Here is a 15,155-nt window from a genome sequence, read left to right on the forward strand (position 1 = left end):
AGAAAAAGGTAAGCATGTATATAAAATAGACTCATCATGTTTATTTAATCATCGAGTAAAATATTTCTGAACATATTTTTGATGTTATAACGTAATGAAGCAGAGCCAAAAATGATTTATGACTATTTAAAAAGGTTTAATTTATGTATTAGTGTTTTCAGGTTGATTTATTTCGGGGACCTAAACTAAACAACACATCAAACAGCGGACTGTTCATTGCCGATCGCATTTTTTTTACTGTTCCTTTATATTCAATACAAAAATGCATCGCCATGAAATGAATGAATAAAAGAAATATCTTTCAAAACCAAATTGATAAGTCATCGCAATTTCTTTCCTTTTTTTGCAAAAAAGCCAGCACATGGGGAAGATGAGAGAGAGATGGAAAAATAAGAATAATTTAAATTTATTGCTTCATTTTCTTGTAGATGGTGCATGAAACAGAAGAACAAACAAAAGAGTTTCGGTCCATCGTTTATAATTACAGTTCTGGATACAAAGTGAGTTATTATGATGCCGTAATTTATCATGAAATAAAGAATTTTTAATATCTTGAAAAAGCTCACTCATGTACACGTTTAATGATAGCGGTTTTAAAGAATTTCGTTGATGCTGAGTACCCAACTATTTCTTATACTCTCTGACTTGACTTACTAATATTGATCATAAAATTGTGTACATTTGACGCACGAGAAAAATGAATGACTTGGGGTAAATTAATGATAATTGTGGATGTTAATGATAAGAGCGCATTTTTTGTGGATGTAAAGATTTTCAGAGGTTTTACAGAGAACATGCTGATGAGTTTATGCTGAAATCTAATTAAATTGATTGAGCATTCTCAACTTTGTGAACATAATCATCAGCATGCTCTTTGTATTGGGAGCATTATCCTGATGAACAGGATATTAGGTATCAGAAGGCACAACTGGAACTCTCACTCATAAAATCAAGGTCCAGGTATGCGTGAGGACGGTGTATGTCTTTAGAGATCAAATGATGGTGTGAGTTGGATCCTAGTGTTGAAAAAATACTTCGATCCTTATTTTCTCAGACGATTTATGTATCATATTTAAGGTAAGAGAAATAAAACACATATCACTGCCTTCAAATCCCTTTCATACCTCTTTACTAATTAATTCCCTCATTAACCACACTGATCTAGTTCAAACCCGTCGATAATTAACCCAGCAAGACATAACAAGCACATAAATCTCCTCAGATTCATCAAAACTGTATCAAAAAAGATCCAAACGGTATTTAATATTTTCAGCCACCCAAGAGATTCACATGTCTCATCATGATCCAGAAAGGAATGTTTGAAATTTCTCACAAAAAAATTTCTTTCACATTTTTGGAACAGGATATTTGTATTTGATGTTCACAGAAGTTTCAGCACCGGAAAGTTTAAATATTTGCTGATCAAGGACTTCCTTGGGAGAATTTTTTTAATGATAATCTCTTCTCAAGTCTCGTTCAATAAAAATTGTTTGATAGATTTAAAGTCTCTGTTCATATCTCATCAGAAGAACTCTTCTTGAGTCATTCTTTCATTAAATTCCTTTGATTATGTATGTACTGTTGAGTCGACTCGCAAAAGTCATTGAAAAGAAATAAAAATAAAAATGTTTTACCTTCAGCAAAAGTCTTGTCGTATTTTTATTTTCTCGTGTTGTGTGTTTTTCAACCTTTTTTTTTTGATATTTCATCGTATCTTTAGAAGTTTTATTTTTAATCATGTATGTTCCTTTCACAAAATGAAGAGAGTGAGTGAGAGAGAGCGAGAAAAGAAAAAAAAATATAAAGGAAGATAATTCAAGCAAAAATATTTTCTGTAAGTCGTGGAGGTTTGATGGGGGAAAAAAAGCCATGGCTTTAAGAGACTTTTTGGATTCGCGCGTAACATATTCAACTTGAGTAACAAGACTCTCTTAATTCTTTTACAACAATTTCGAGATGCATTCTTCGTTCCTCTTATTTTTTATTTTTATTTCGTTTAAAATGCTTCTTTAAAAAAATATTTTATTCACTTCGTACGGTAAGAATAACATGGTCAATTGAAAAATTTGCATCTTATTAAAATATTTCTGCATGGTGCACAAGGAATAACTTTTATGAGAAAATTTTGTGTTCAGAGAAGCGCATTGCAAGTGATTCTATCTGTTGCTGCTGATTTCAGAACGATTGTATCTATTGCAATCAAGAGTACTGCAAAAATTGTAGCTTTGATGCTAACTGGATCTTATTTTGCAAGATATTTATCAAAATCAGCATTTTTACCTCACTGGATCTTGTCAGATATCGAAAAACAATCTGTATTCAATCTTAATAGCATTATATCCAATCAAATTCGATAATTACTGTGTGGAACTAAAGGAATAATCGAATTCTTGGAAAATAAACATTTGCTTAGCTGAACAACGCTGAATAAGCTGAATTGTTAATATTTAAAAAAATATCCGTTAAACATTTTTTAATTTCAGTATTATCCTCCCAAACTGATCAATATCAAAGCACACACATCGCACAACATGGCTAAAAATGTTGGCGGTTGGCGGTCTCGAGAAGATTCAGATTTTTCTCGTAGTGATAATCATATCTTTGCCAGATATCAATTCTTTGTAACAATTTCCAAGAAATTTAAAATAATTAGAAAATACCAATTTTTTGTCTCCCTTTATTCGTTTTGCTCACGAGATGAAATTTATAATGATCTTTGCAGTTTCGTTTATGTTGAAATTTAAGTGCTGTGTTTGTTGTGATAAGGGAAAATGTCAATTAATTAAAGAGTTATTAAAATTTTCAACGTATAAATTTTAATTCAAATAATTTCAACAACTATGAAGTTGGCTGCGTTTTTAACGGATAAAATATTTTTGAAATCTAAAATGTTCGTTATTTCAAAGGGTGTGTAAGTAAGTTTTATCATATCAATAGATAGTTAAGGTAAATGGATTTAATTGTGTAAAAATGGAGGATACAAGGAAGCTAGTTGATCTAGGATACTCATTTGGGAAGCTTATTGGTAAAGGATGTTATGGAAGAGTATTCAAAGCTAAATATGCAGATCAAACTTCTGGAGAAGTTGTAGATTTGGCATGTAAATTTATAATTCGCAATAAATGCCCAAATAATTTCCTAACAAAGTTCCTCCCAAGAGAACTGGATATTTTGAAAAAAATATCGCATCCAAATATCATCAAAATACACAGCATTGTTCAATCAAACACATCAATTTTCATTTTTATGCGACTGGCTGAACATGGAGATTTACTGGATTACATCAAAAGAAATGGTGTAGCTAGTGAGGCAGTCGCAAATGTATGGTTTTTCCAACTAACAAGTGCAATCAATTATTTGCATTCAATAAATATAGCACATCGTGACTTAAAATGTGAAAATATTCTCATATCATGTAATTTGAATCTAAAGATAGCAGATTTTGGATTTGCTCGATTTACGTTGAGTGTAGAAGACTTCTTTTCAACAGATACTGAAATAAGGGAATTATCTGAAACATATTGTGGATCAGGTAAGTCATAAATAATCATAATTTTATCGTTTATTAATTTCACTGGATCTCATTTTTAGCTGCATATGCACCACCGGAAGTTGTTTCGGGAACTCCTTATGATATAATGAAGGTAGACGTGTGGGCATTAGGTATAATCCTATCAATAATCATCAACGGAAGGATGCCTTTCGATGACTCAAATATAGCAAAACTAATTAAAGACCAAAAACAGCGAGCATACAATACAAACAGTGAAGTGATGAAAAAGATTTCCTCTGAATGCAAATTCATAATTTATAAGTGTTTGGAACCAGATCCTAATTTACGGTGGAGTAGCAGTGAGCTTCTTAAAGCACCGTGGCTAAAATATCAGGTAGAAAGGCAAGGAAACAAAAAATAATTAAATATGATGAAAGATTTCTTTTTATAAAAGTCATATATATTAAGTTAATATAATAATCGGCTATTATACACGCTGTCAAAATATATAAAGCAGAGGATTTCAGGGAAACAATCCAAATCAGCAACAATAAATTACATTTTGACAATTTAATTAAATTTCACAACTTTATTTCATGTATCGGACAAGCATACCGAAAATCGATTCTTATTCTGCCTTTTTTTATATATTTTGTGTGTGCTCGAGAGCCTAAATATGTTGACTGCTTGTTCATTAACACCTTAAGACTCAAGTGAATTGGATTTGCATTCAAAAGATTGTTCAACAAGAATAGAATATTTTTACTACATCCCATGAAATTGTTAACAACATGAAAATGTTTTTCCACCAATTAAAAACTGGTCTTAAGGCAGAATCTGCTTTATGTTTCTTTAATTCTTTACTTTTATTTCATATACACTTTATTTTTTTTTTTTGCTCAGAATGTTGAGACCACAAAAACATTAATGAATTAAATAAATCAACAGAATTTTAAAAGTTTCCTTCCTTACTTCTATATAAACCATTAAGAATACAGTCAGAGACTTTAGTTTGTTGTTTTTGTAAGGTTCAAGATAACGAAAAATGCGAACAAGATACTTTGAAATTGAAAGATAATAAAAATGGATGGTGCTGGGAATCATTGAAATATGCCTTTTAGCGCATTTTGGTATGAGTAACTTTAAGGATCTGTTTGAGACATTGAAGTTAAATTGTAAAACAAGATAGAGAAAATTTACAAAGAATTTAACGGTTTTGTAGGATTTGAATTTTAATCAATTGTAAAGAACCATACAATTGCTTTGTAATTGTCCTTAAAACCTTACAAATGTTTCAAAAACCTGCCAAATCCTCCAAAAAGCATTACAAATTCTTCTCTAAAACCATACAATTCCAAAATGAATTCCACTTTTTGAACTTGATCCTTTCAAATTTTTGGAAAGCATACTGGTCAATCAACCTCAAAATACAGTGTATCCAAGCAATTGTGACCAAAATAACATTCAATCCCACAAAACCGCATTAAAAGGGAAAGAAATGAAAGTACTTTAAGACTTATCGTTTACAAAATGTACATTGTATTAAACATTACATTCAAGTATATGCTCATGCATAAGAAAAGAATGCAGCATAAGCTTATCAATGAGATGGAATACTTCATATACTTAATAATTTAATGCTTTAACGATTTTTCTTCATTTCAATTTCAATTTGCATTTCTCATTATCATGTACACGATCAATATATCCCCTACATCTACATACATTCTAAATATATCTCTTTGTCATTTATGCCGCAATGATGATCAAATGAGGAGATTGTAGAGTGAGTGAGATGGATAAAGTAAGTAAGAGAAAATTAAACGTTTCGACAACAAATAAAAATTTCCATAAATATTTGAGCGTTAAATTCCTTGATTCTTTTTCATGTAAGTTTTGGTGCATGGAGGTCATAAATGTAAAACTAGCAGGCATATATATAAAGAGACTTAAAGACTAGTAAAAAATGTAAAGTAGTTAAAAGCAAATATAAATATTTGTAAGCATGTTATAACAAATAACAAATATGTAGGGTATAAAAATGTTTAAATACTTCCATTTCTGTTGATGACATAAAGCCCCACATTAATCGTTTAATGTCGACCTGTTGATGGAAAATAATTTAATTTAAAAAAAAATTGAACTTTAAAGTAATTCAAATTATATCCAAGTCAAGTCCGCTAAGCTATTGAGTCACGATAAAACTTAACTCACGTTCTATACGTTCTTTTATCTCATTCTCGCTGGTATTTTTATTTATTTTTTTGTTTTAGCACATTGAGCTTAAAAAATATTTTTTATATATATACATACTTATTCCTTCTCTCTTCAAAAAACCGCAGAAAAGTTCATGAAAGGAGAAAAAAAAAATATAAAAATTTTTTCCAACATTTACCGCACACGTTGCGGGGCGTTTTTATTTCAAATATGATGATGCTTAATGGTTCGATCGCGCTACAATTCTCAATATTTATTCAACAAAACAAAGAGATTGTTAAATGTTGTATAATATGTACACACATATAGATACACAGAAAAAATTATATTTTAACAAAATCGTTCGAGAAAAATTTATTTTCACATGCTACAAGGATGGGAGACAGAGAGGGAGAATGAATTGATAATTACAGTTCAGTGAGAAGAGTAAGCATCAAATTTAACCAAATTAGATTGGTTCATCCTCGTTATAATTTATAATACAATCAGAAAAAAGAAAAGAGAAGAAACTAGTTGAAATGGACTGGATGATGGATTTGTGGCTGGGTAAGACGCATTTGTGGATTTGAGGCAACTGTATTGTGTTAAATCTTGTAAATTTTCTCAATTCTAATAGTTTTCTTTTCATTTCAGGATCCAGGTTAGGATTTGTTCAAAAAATGTGCTAATTATTGAAATTTGAGATATCCTAGACTACAGTAAGTACTTAAGGGATAGTCCTGAACTAGAGTAAGTAATTAAAAGAGAACCTGATATACATCAACTACCGAAAATACTAAAAATCATAACAATTATGATAAATAATAATTTAAAAGATCCAGTAGAACAAAAATCAACACTCAACTCTCGATTTATCTTTATGCATCTAATCCAGTCAATCTAAAAACACTTAAACCCACCACATCAACTTAATAAACAAGCTAAGAATGCGTTCGAGGCAACAGCCAAGTTAAAACGTACGTGATTGACAGATACTCTGCAAACGATACAATTGGGTGATAATAGCATAATCATGATGTACCTACCGCACATTATTATTATTGACATATAGTAATGCGATGACAATTGAATAGTCTGTAATGTTAACAACTTCACAGTTCGATATTTAATGCTGTTGACTCCTTTTTCGGAGCTCAGATATCAGCTACTGTAGCGACAATAATAATAAACCAAATTTGGACATATAACATGGTACCGACTACCATTATAGGCAGGCAATAACGCTTCCATTTGAAGCGACAATTTCGCAGCTTTAATTGAATTGTGTGTGCATTCTTCTGACCACGCGTGTCATAGTGTCTTTAAATGGAAAATCCAGCACATGCCGCCTATATAAGCATTCTGTGCTTATTATGGGAATATAAAAATTCAACATATATCAACTTTGTTGCATTGCATCTATCGTCGTTCTGTTGACTTGTCGTTTCTGTTTTTATAAATGTCACATTAAATTGATTTTTACATACCTTGTGCAAATGGAATTTTGTTGCTTTGCCTGTGCTTAATATTTTTTTTTTCTTGCAAAAAAAAAGCAATCCGGGAGATGAAACTTCTTTTCGTCTCTCCTTATGTCGTATGCTTGAATATTTTAAATAAATTATTTCAGCCTCACCCTTGTCGAGCAGCTCACAAAAAAATATATAAAAATCGCATTAACTGCACACAACAAGCCAATCAAAGCGTGAAAATTGACTTTGACAAATTAATTAATTAATGTCGTATATCTAAAAATAGTAGCATATGAGAAGCAAAAAAGCAGATTAAAGTTGTCACGCAACATTTGCAATACATTAATAATTAAGGTAATATTTTATCAGGTAACAACAAAGTATCAACTGAGACATTTTTCTTAATGGTAACGATGCACACATGCATTAAATTGTCAAAAGAGAAAATAACCAATTTTTCATTTTTTTAAAAAATATGTTTATTATCAGTTCGGACTGGAATGGATGAATGTGGACATTGTGAGACACAAAAGGTTGATGTTCTTCGCGGGTTTTTGAGTCTATTTGTTCTGCTTTTTCTTGACGATATTTTGATAATTAAATATCTAAAGGTTATAGTTAGGCTTACTCTTGTTAATCTAGTTTCTATTTGTCCTACTACACTTTATGATCTTGAACCGTTTCTTAACCTCAAATTGCACAGAGATCAACTCTCACCTTGACATCGAACATTAAGCAGGAAGGAACATTGAAGGATATTCACTTCTGAAAAACCACAAAAACTTGCAAAAAGCAGGATTCAAGCCGACGGCCTTCAAATTATTACACAAAAATCGGGGCAATCAGCTGGTGATAAATCCAGAAAGCCAACTACTCACAACTATTATCTAGTAAAAGACAGTAATGTCTGATTATGTGAGCCTTTATAGATTTTACTTCTTCTGCTTTGGTATCCAGTTTCAGGCGCCATTTGAGGGAGACCTTGGATTACAAATTTACAATTGATCTGTACAACCAGTGAACTAAAGATATTTATCTGTTGTTGGTGTCAAACGACGTCTTCTGTAATTCCTTATCAAGAGTACACCTCGAAGTCGATTCGAACTTGAATTGAAGTCATGTCAACTTTTGAATACTAAAGTTCAGTAGATTCTAAACTCCAATCTATAGTATTGCCTATTAATAAGTAATGACCATGCTAAATCTTTGTCTCTAAAACGTAGAATATTAATAGAATGCAATTCTAGAATCATATTGTAGGATATTGTTAAATGACACTTTACAAACCTAACAATTTCTCGAATATAAACTCGAACAAAATTAAATTAAACTATTAAGAATAAACAAATGCAATAAAAATCAACATTCCTCCCATAACGGTTAACCTCACGAGTGCGGAAAAGTTAAATATACCCGAGTGGACACAGCTAGTTAATGTCCATTAGAAGACAAACTACTACTTGCCTTTTGACTTGCCGAACTTTACTAGACAATAGAACTAGACATTGACTTGACTTTAACTAGACATAAGGAAACGATTTTTAACCGGTCAAAATATATTTAAAAATTTCTAAAGATTTCCCCTGCAGGGGAAAGCAACAGATGATAAAAGTTTTTTTAACGGTAAATTATTTTTTAAAAAAGGAAAATATTTGAGTCTGATTACAAAAAATACAAAGTGCACAGAAATTATAAAAATTACAAAAAAAAGTGAAAAAACAAGCAAATAAACAGGAAAATTATCATCGGAACGACGTTTGACCGTATTACAGGTAAGGTATGCAAATAATTGGACAACATAAGTGAATATTTTTTGAAAAAATTAAAGTTTAAAAAATTGTGAAATAAAAACTTTGAGTTACTATCGATTTTAAGCTTTAATAAGGAAAGTTTACATTAGTAGCATATATAATGTATTCTTATGTATATGTATACATAATCTCGGTACATTAATTACCAAAAAATGATTTTTTCGATTTTTTAAATATTCGACTATTTTTTCCATTTCAATGCTTTTGCAAATCATTTATCAAATTATGTATAAACAGATCATTAAATTAGTTATAGAATTAAAGAATGATTACAAAAAAAAAGATGATCCTAATTTAAAAAAAGATAATTAACTTTTAGAAGATTTTTGAGGTTAACATAATTTTTTTTGGTATGAAAAATAAAAAAACCGTTAGTCTTTAATTTTGAAAAAAAATAAAGCCGTTAGATTTACATCTAACATTAAAAAATATATCTACTAGTGGCTTGAATATCTATTGCAACTATAGTTTTTTCATTTATATTTATGCTAAACTTATTGAAAATATTTCTTAATTTTTTTTAGTTGTTCAAAATATTGACGTTGATCAAACTGATGACAATTTGATATTAATCTGGTTTATTAGCAAATACTATTGAGTAGGTAAGTAGCAATAAGATAGTGATGGGAAAATACAAAACAAAATACGAATTAAAAAGAAAGAGAAAGACTGATCCAATAGAATTTAAAATATCCAAATCGAAAGTGAAAGAAATTGGTGAGAATATAGTAATTGAAAGTGAAAAAGCAAGTGGATCACCTAAAAGTGACAATGACAGTGCTAGTGTGAACAATAATCATGAAACAGACAATGAAAGTTCTAAAAGTGAAAAAGGAAGAGATCAATTAAATCAAAATAATTCAAGATCTTACGACAATGGTAACATAATTTCGAAACTACGATCATGGGCAATTATTAACAATATAGGGAGAAATGCTATATCTGATTTACTTCACATACTGCATGCTGATAAATATCCAGAATTACCATTGTCGTATAAGACTCTTTTAAAAACACCACGGGAAATAGATATATTAGAAGTTCCCCCGGGAAATTTAATTTTTTTTGGTATAGAGAAATTTTTAAATTCAGCATTAGAAGGACTAAATGAAGAAATTAATAGTGTTGATTTAGATATAAACGTCGACGGATGTCCAATATATGACAACAGTAAGGAAATTGGTACGCTCTGGCCCATTCTTTGTCGTTTTTTTAATTTAAAATCAGAAGTTTTTCCAATCGCTGTGTATTGCGGAAAAACTAAACCTGCTGATTTCAATAATTTTTTAACTCCACTAGTTAATGAAATTTTAAAAATTCAGGAAAATTTTCTTTTTAATGGAAATGCTGTTCATATAAATATACGTTCATTCAATCTAGATGCGCCTGCAAGAGCATCTGTTTGCGGTATTGTAGGACATAATGCTTTTGCAGGTTGCCCTAAATGTTTAAGTGAAGGGAAGAGAATAAATAATAGAACAGTATTTTTAGATCATTATGCTGAACTACGCACAAACCCTGACTTTAGACAAAAAAAACATCCTGAACATCACAAAAGTATTAGTATTCTAGAAAATATTTCATCAATAGATATGATTAATTGCTTTCCTATTGATTATCTTCATAATCTACTTTTGGGAATAATGAAAAAAATGCTGGATATTTGGTTCGATTGTAAGGGGCTTTATGGTGCAAATACAAAATTACAAATCAATGAACTTATTAAAATATCTACAAAAAATCAACCCATAAATTTTCATCGGGATTTACGTGATATTGAAAAGTTCAAGTTATGGAAAGGTACAGAATTAAGAATTTTTTTAATGTTCTTGGGTCCCATCGTTCTTTACAAAACAATATCGAAAGAACATTACAGAATATTTATGCTTTTTCATATATCTTTTGCAATATTAAAGGACGACATTTTTTGTAAAAAATTCAATTCAATTGCACAGCAATTATTACTACATTTTGTAGAAGAATTCGAGCGTTGTTACGGTTCAGATCATATAACATATAACTTCCATTTGGCCACGCACATAAGTCAAGATTGCTTGACTTTTGGAAAATTAGATAATTTTTCATGTTTTCCTTTCGAGTCATATATTGGAAAACTAAAATCGTATGTGAATAGTCCTTATCGTCCACTAGAACAGATTTCAAATCGGATTAACGAGAATTTGCAATTCTCCGGATTGAAATGTGAAAAAAGCAATAATGATTATGTTCTTGAGAAAAATTTGGATAAAAACCACTTTCTAAAGCTGACATTTAAAGACCATACAATTGTGTGTAATAATCGTGATTGTTTCATACAAACCACTTGCAAAAAAATTATACAAATTTTGAAATTCCTAAGAACGAAATCTGGCATTTTCTTAATCGGACATGAATTCACTAAAGTCCAAAATTTATATTCACTACCGATTAACTCGGTCGATATTGATGAATATAAAATTAACAAATCATTTTATAAAGAATGCCAAATAAATGTTAGTAAAATATATAGAAAGTTTTACACAATTGATGTTAAAGACAATATCTCTATATTTCTTCCCTTATCACCTTTATAAAACAAAAATACTGCTTTAATTTTTTCTTATTTTCTTTAATTTTAGTCGTAACATGAGCTTTGCTGTCGTTGGTTTTTTATGTGACCAAACTTGCTCTGTAGTTCGCACAAATTGGCTTTGTGATTCAAAGACAAAATGTCATTATCCATCAACGGCAAATTTTCCTAAATTTATTCGTAAAGATTGCAGTTTAGAGAAAATTGAGAAATGGAAAAAATACGATATAATAATTTTACACGAAGAAAGTAAGTAATTTAATTTTTCTTTTAATATTCAATAATATTAACAATTCCTTTATTTTTCACAATTTTCAGAATCATTTGATGAAGCCAACGAGTTGGCAAAGTACACGTCAGACTTTGGTGATACGGAAGGTGAATTAGCGATAAAGGAAGAAAAAAATATGAAGAGGAAAATGATAAATATGGGAGTGGATTTAGATTTGAGAGAAAATTTAAACGTAAGTTAATTTATTACCTTTTTTTATTATTTAATAATACAACTGTACTATATTTATAATACTTACTGTACTTGTTGAATTTATATGGGAGTAATTTATACTTAAAATAATAAATTACTCTCATATAAACTTAACAAGCACAGTAGTGTACTTTTTGAGTGTTTGACCCTTGTTATGTAATTAAGTTATGAAATCATTTGATTGATGTAAAAAATATATATTCCGTAAATGTTTCATGTAGATAATCAAATTATAAATTTGATGGGAATTTTTAAAAAAAAAACTATTTTTGTAGCTGAAAATTGTTATATTTTATTTTCATGATATATAAAATATAAAAGCTAAAAAATTTTATTTTTTTTATCTCGATCCTAAGCAGAGTTGCAAAACAGGTACCTGTTACAGCAAAAACCATAAAAATTCCCGATAATTTATATGGTTTTTCCTACAGAACCATACAAATTATCAAGAATTTATATGGTTTTCGCTGTCACATGTACCTGTTTTGCAACTCTGATTTCATAAGCATATACATAAGATTAAGTTTGAAAATTCTTCTTATATTTATTTGTAGAAGCTCAAAGAAAATGATGAACATCCTGTATCCGACATAATTGAGGAAAGATGCAAGCAATCAGAAGTTGACAGCAATGAGGATGCTGACATTACATTGCAGAATTCATTTAATGGCTCCAACACAACTCAGATACTTCATTCGCAAATTGATCAAAGTTCCTTAATTATAATGGTACGTATTTATTAAAAATTGTAAAGCTATATTTTTTTTAATATAATTTCATACTTTTATTGGTTCAAAGAAATACAGGTCTGTATTTATTGAATCTATATGAAAGTACAAATGCTTGTATTAAAGTACATTAGATACTATCCTGTACTTATTGTACTTTAATACAAGCGTCTGCTGTACCTACTTCACTTATATGAAAAGTACAGTACTGTACATTAAATTGTCTGACCCTTGGAATTTTCTTTGTTTTCTTTTAGGAAATCCGTCAAATGCTTGACATGCATAAGGCTGAAGTTTTTCAAAAAATTGAGGAATTGCGTGGTGACTTAAACAGCCTTAATCGAAATTTTGGAATCACACCAGAAATTGCTGCATTTAAAAAAATAAGTTCTACCAAAAAATTTTTTTCATTCATTGAGGAAATGAAAATTACTCAAAACAAGAAAAATGTGGTAAATTTTAATATTCATTTAGCTCATTACCAATTCTTATTGTGCAATATATTTAATTTTTATTTGATTTAATTATAAAAAAACCTCAGAAAAGATTTAAAAATTATAAGAATTTAATTTACAAGCATTGCGATATATTTTGGTAGTTTTTTGATAAGAACATTTTTTCTTTTTAATTAATTTACAAAAACTGATAAAATATATTGCAGTAAACTTGTAAATTAATTTTTTGTAATTTTTAAATCTTTTCTGAGATTTTTTTACAAATAATTAAATCAAAAACTAAAGTTTAAATACAACGAGCACAAATACAATAGAATTGATTTTATTCTTTAAGTTAATTTCTGGTAAATATATTAACTGTTTTTTTATTTTGTCATTTTTAGATCCGTGAGCTAAAGCTCATTCCCGATAATACAAACAGCAAGAATGCTATTCATGGAGCGGTTGCTACAATTATCGAAAATCTCTTCACAAAAAAATTTATAACTAAACGTTTAAAATGGGGTGAGATGAATGGGTAAGTATTAATATGTAAAAATTTTTTACAAATGATTTTTTTTTTTTATTTTTTTTTAATATCTCTTTTATAAATTTTAGACAACAGACTGACAATGGAAAGATCTATTTAGTAAATTTTATTGATGTCTTTGAAATTGCTCAAGGTGTGTTAGCGAATATCAGTGCAAAGGATATTCGCTATTCTTTTCAAATTTATTTTAAGCATCGAGCTAAAAAAATTAAGATAAATTGATCCAGACTTAAGTAGGATGCAGGATAGCTATCTTTTTTTTAATTTCTTTTTTTCCTCAATGAAAATAATATAACAAAATTGAAAAATAAATGAATATAAATAGGAAATTATAACTGTTTTTTTAATCAAATATTTTTTTTATAGATTATTACAATATTTGACGTCGTTGCATATTTCATTATTTTTGCTTATAAAATCAATAATTGCAAATCAACTAGAAATATACAAGACATACCTAGAGTATATATATTTAGTAGTTTTACTAGTAATTAGCTTGCAATATGTCGGCCAGTTGTAAGTAATTAGACATTAACTAGACATATTCACTATTCATATGTCTAGTTATAGGGAACTAGACATTAACTAGACATATGTACAGTACATATGTCTAGTTATATGGAACGTTCCATTTATGTCATTAGTCGTCCCTATGTCAAGTTCCTTTGGCCAGTTCATTGGTCAGTAACCAGTAATTGATAGGCAAGTAAATTACTAGTATTTAACTAGTTACGTGTCCACTCGGGATATATCTATGCACACATCAATATGTGAAATAATGATCGAAATACTTGTTAACATCTCAATATAAATTTAAATTCTCTTATAAAAAGATTAAATCAATTTTCATATTCACGATAAAAGCTGGAAAAGAAAAATTAAGAATGATCTCAGCGGTATATTATGAAGATTTGAATCAAAATATAGTTAAATTAACAAGCATTTCATCTCGCGCCACACACAACGAGCTCTTAAAAATCGATTCAAATTTTTCATTTTTTTCCTTCGTCGTTCTTGCTTCTTCTTCAGAGATGAAGATAATATCTAAAGTTGAGCTATTATGAAATAATCATCTAATAATTATCTAACATAATGTTTTATTTGTTCTCAAAAAAGTTAATTTTACATGCTTCATTTAGTCTGAATGAAATCAAACGATTGAATAAAAGAAGAAAAGATAATCGATTTCTTCCTTCGTTCTTGTTCCCTCGTGATAAATTTCTATTTATTTTATATATTATAATGCTGATACTTCAATAGAAAACATATTGTTAATATGTTATTCTATCACGTGTAAAATAATTTGTTTCAACTTTTTAAGAACTCATAAAAAATGTTAATTAAAAATCAAATTTAAATATTGAAAAATACCTCCTTGTTTAGGGATGAATTTTCAGTCATGAATCATCTCTAAATTAACA

At 29.1% G+C, this 15,155-nt stretch overlaps 2 protein-coding genes across 2 annotated transcripts; both read left to right on the top strand.

Annotated features, from left to right (window-relative positions):
* Positions 1–2,935: 2,935 nt before the first annotated feature.
* LOC139100593 (testis-specific serine/threonine-protein kinase 1-like) lies at positions 2,936–4,291 on the top strand. The gene is made up of 2 exons (XM_070653244.1): positions 2,936–3,532; positions 3,592–4,291. Exons 1-2 carry the CDS (start codon positions 2,971–2,973, stop codon positions 3,912–3,914), a joined length of 885 nt encoding a protein of 294 aa, XP_070509345.1. The 5' UTR covers positions 2,936–2,970; the 3' UTR covers positions 3,915–4,291.
* Positions 4,292–9,558: 5,267 nt separating this feature from the next.
* On the top strand, positions 9,559–13,937 carry LOC139100462 (uncharacterized). Its single transcript, XM_070653053.1, has 7 exons — positions 9,559–9,571; positions 11,588–11,787; positions 11,857–12,002; positions 12,577–12,750; positions 13,589–13,722; positions 13,803–13,867; positions 13,927–13,937. The coding sequence occupies exons 2-7, from the start codon at positions 11,595–11,597 to the stop codon at positions 13,935–13,937; spliced, it is 723 nt and encodes a 240-aa protein (XP_070509154.1). The 5' UTR covers positions 9,559–9,571; positions 11,588–11,594.
* The last annotated feature ends 1,218 nt before the right edge of the window (positions 13,938–15,155 follow it).

The sequence above is a fragment of the Chironomus tepperi genome, unplaced genomic scaffold, assembly GCF_022539635.2.
Source record: "Chironomus tepperi strain 1889 unplaced genomic scaffold, CSIRO-AGI_Ctep_v1 contig_67, whole genome shotgun sequence".
Taxonomy (NCBI): domain Eukaryota; kingdom Metazoa; phylum Arthropoda; class Insecta; order Diptera; family Chironomidae; genus Chironomus; species Chironomus tepperi.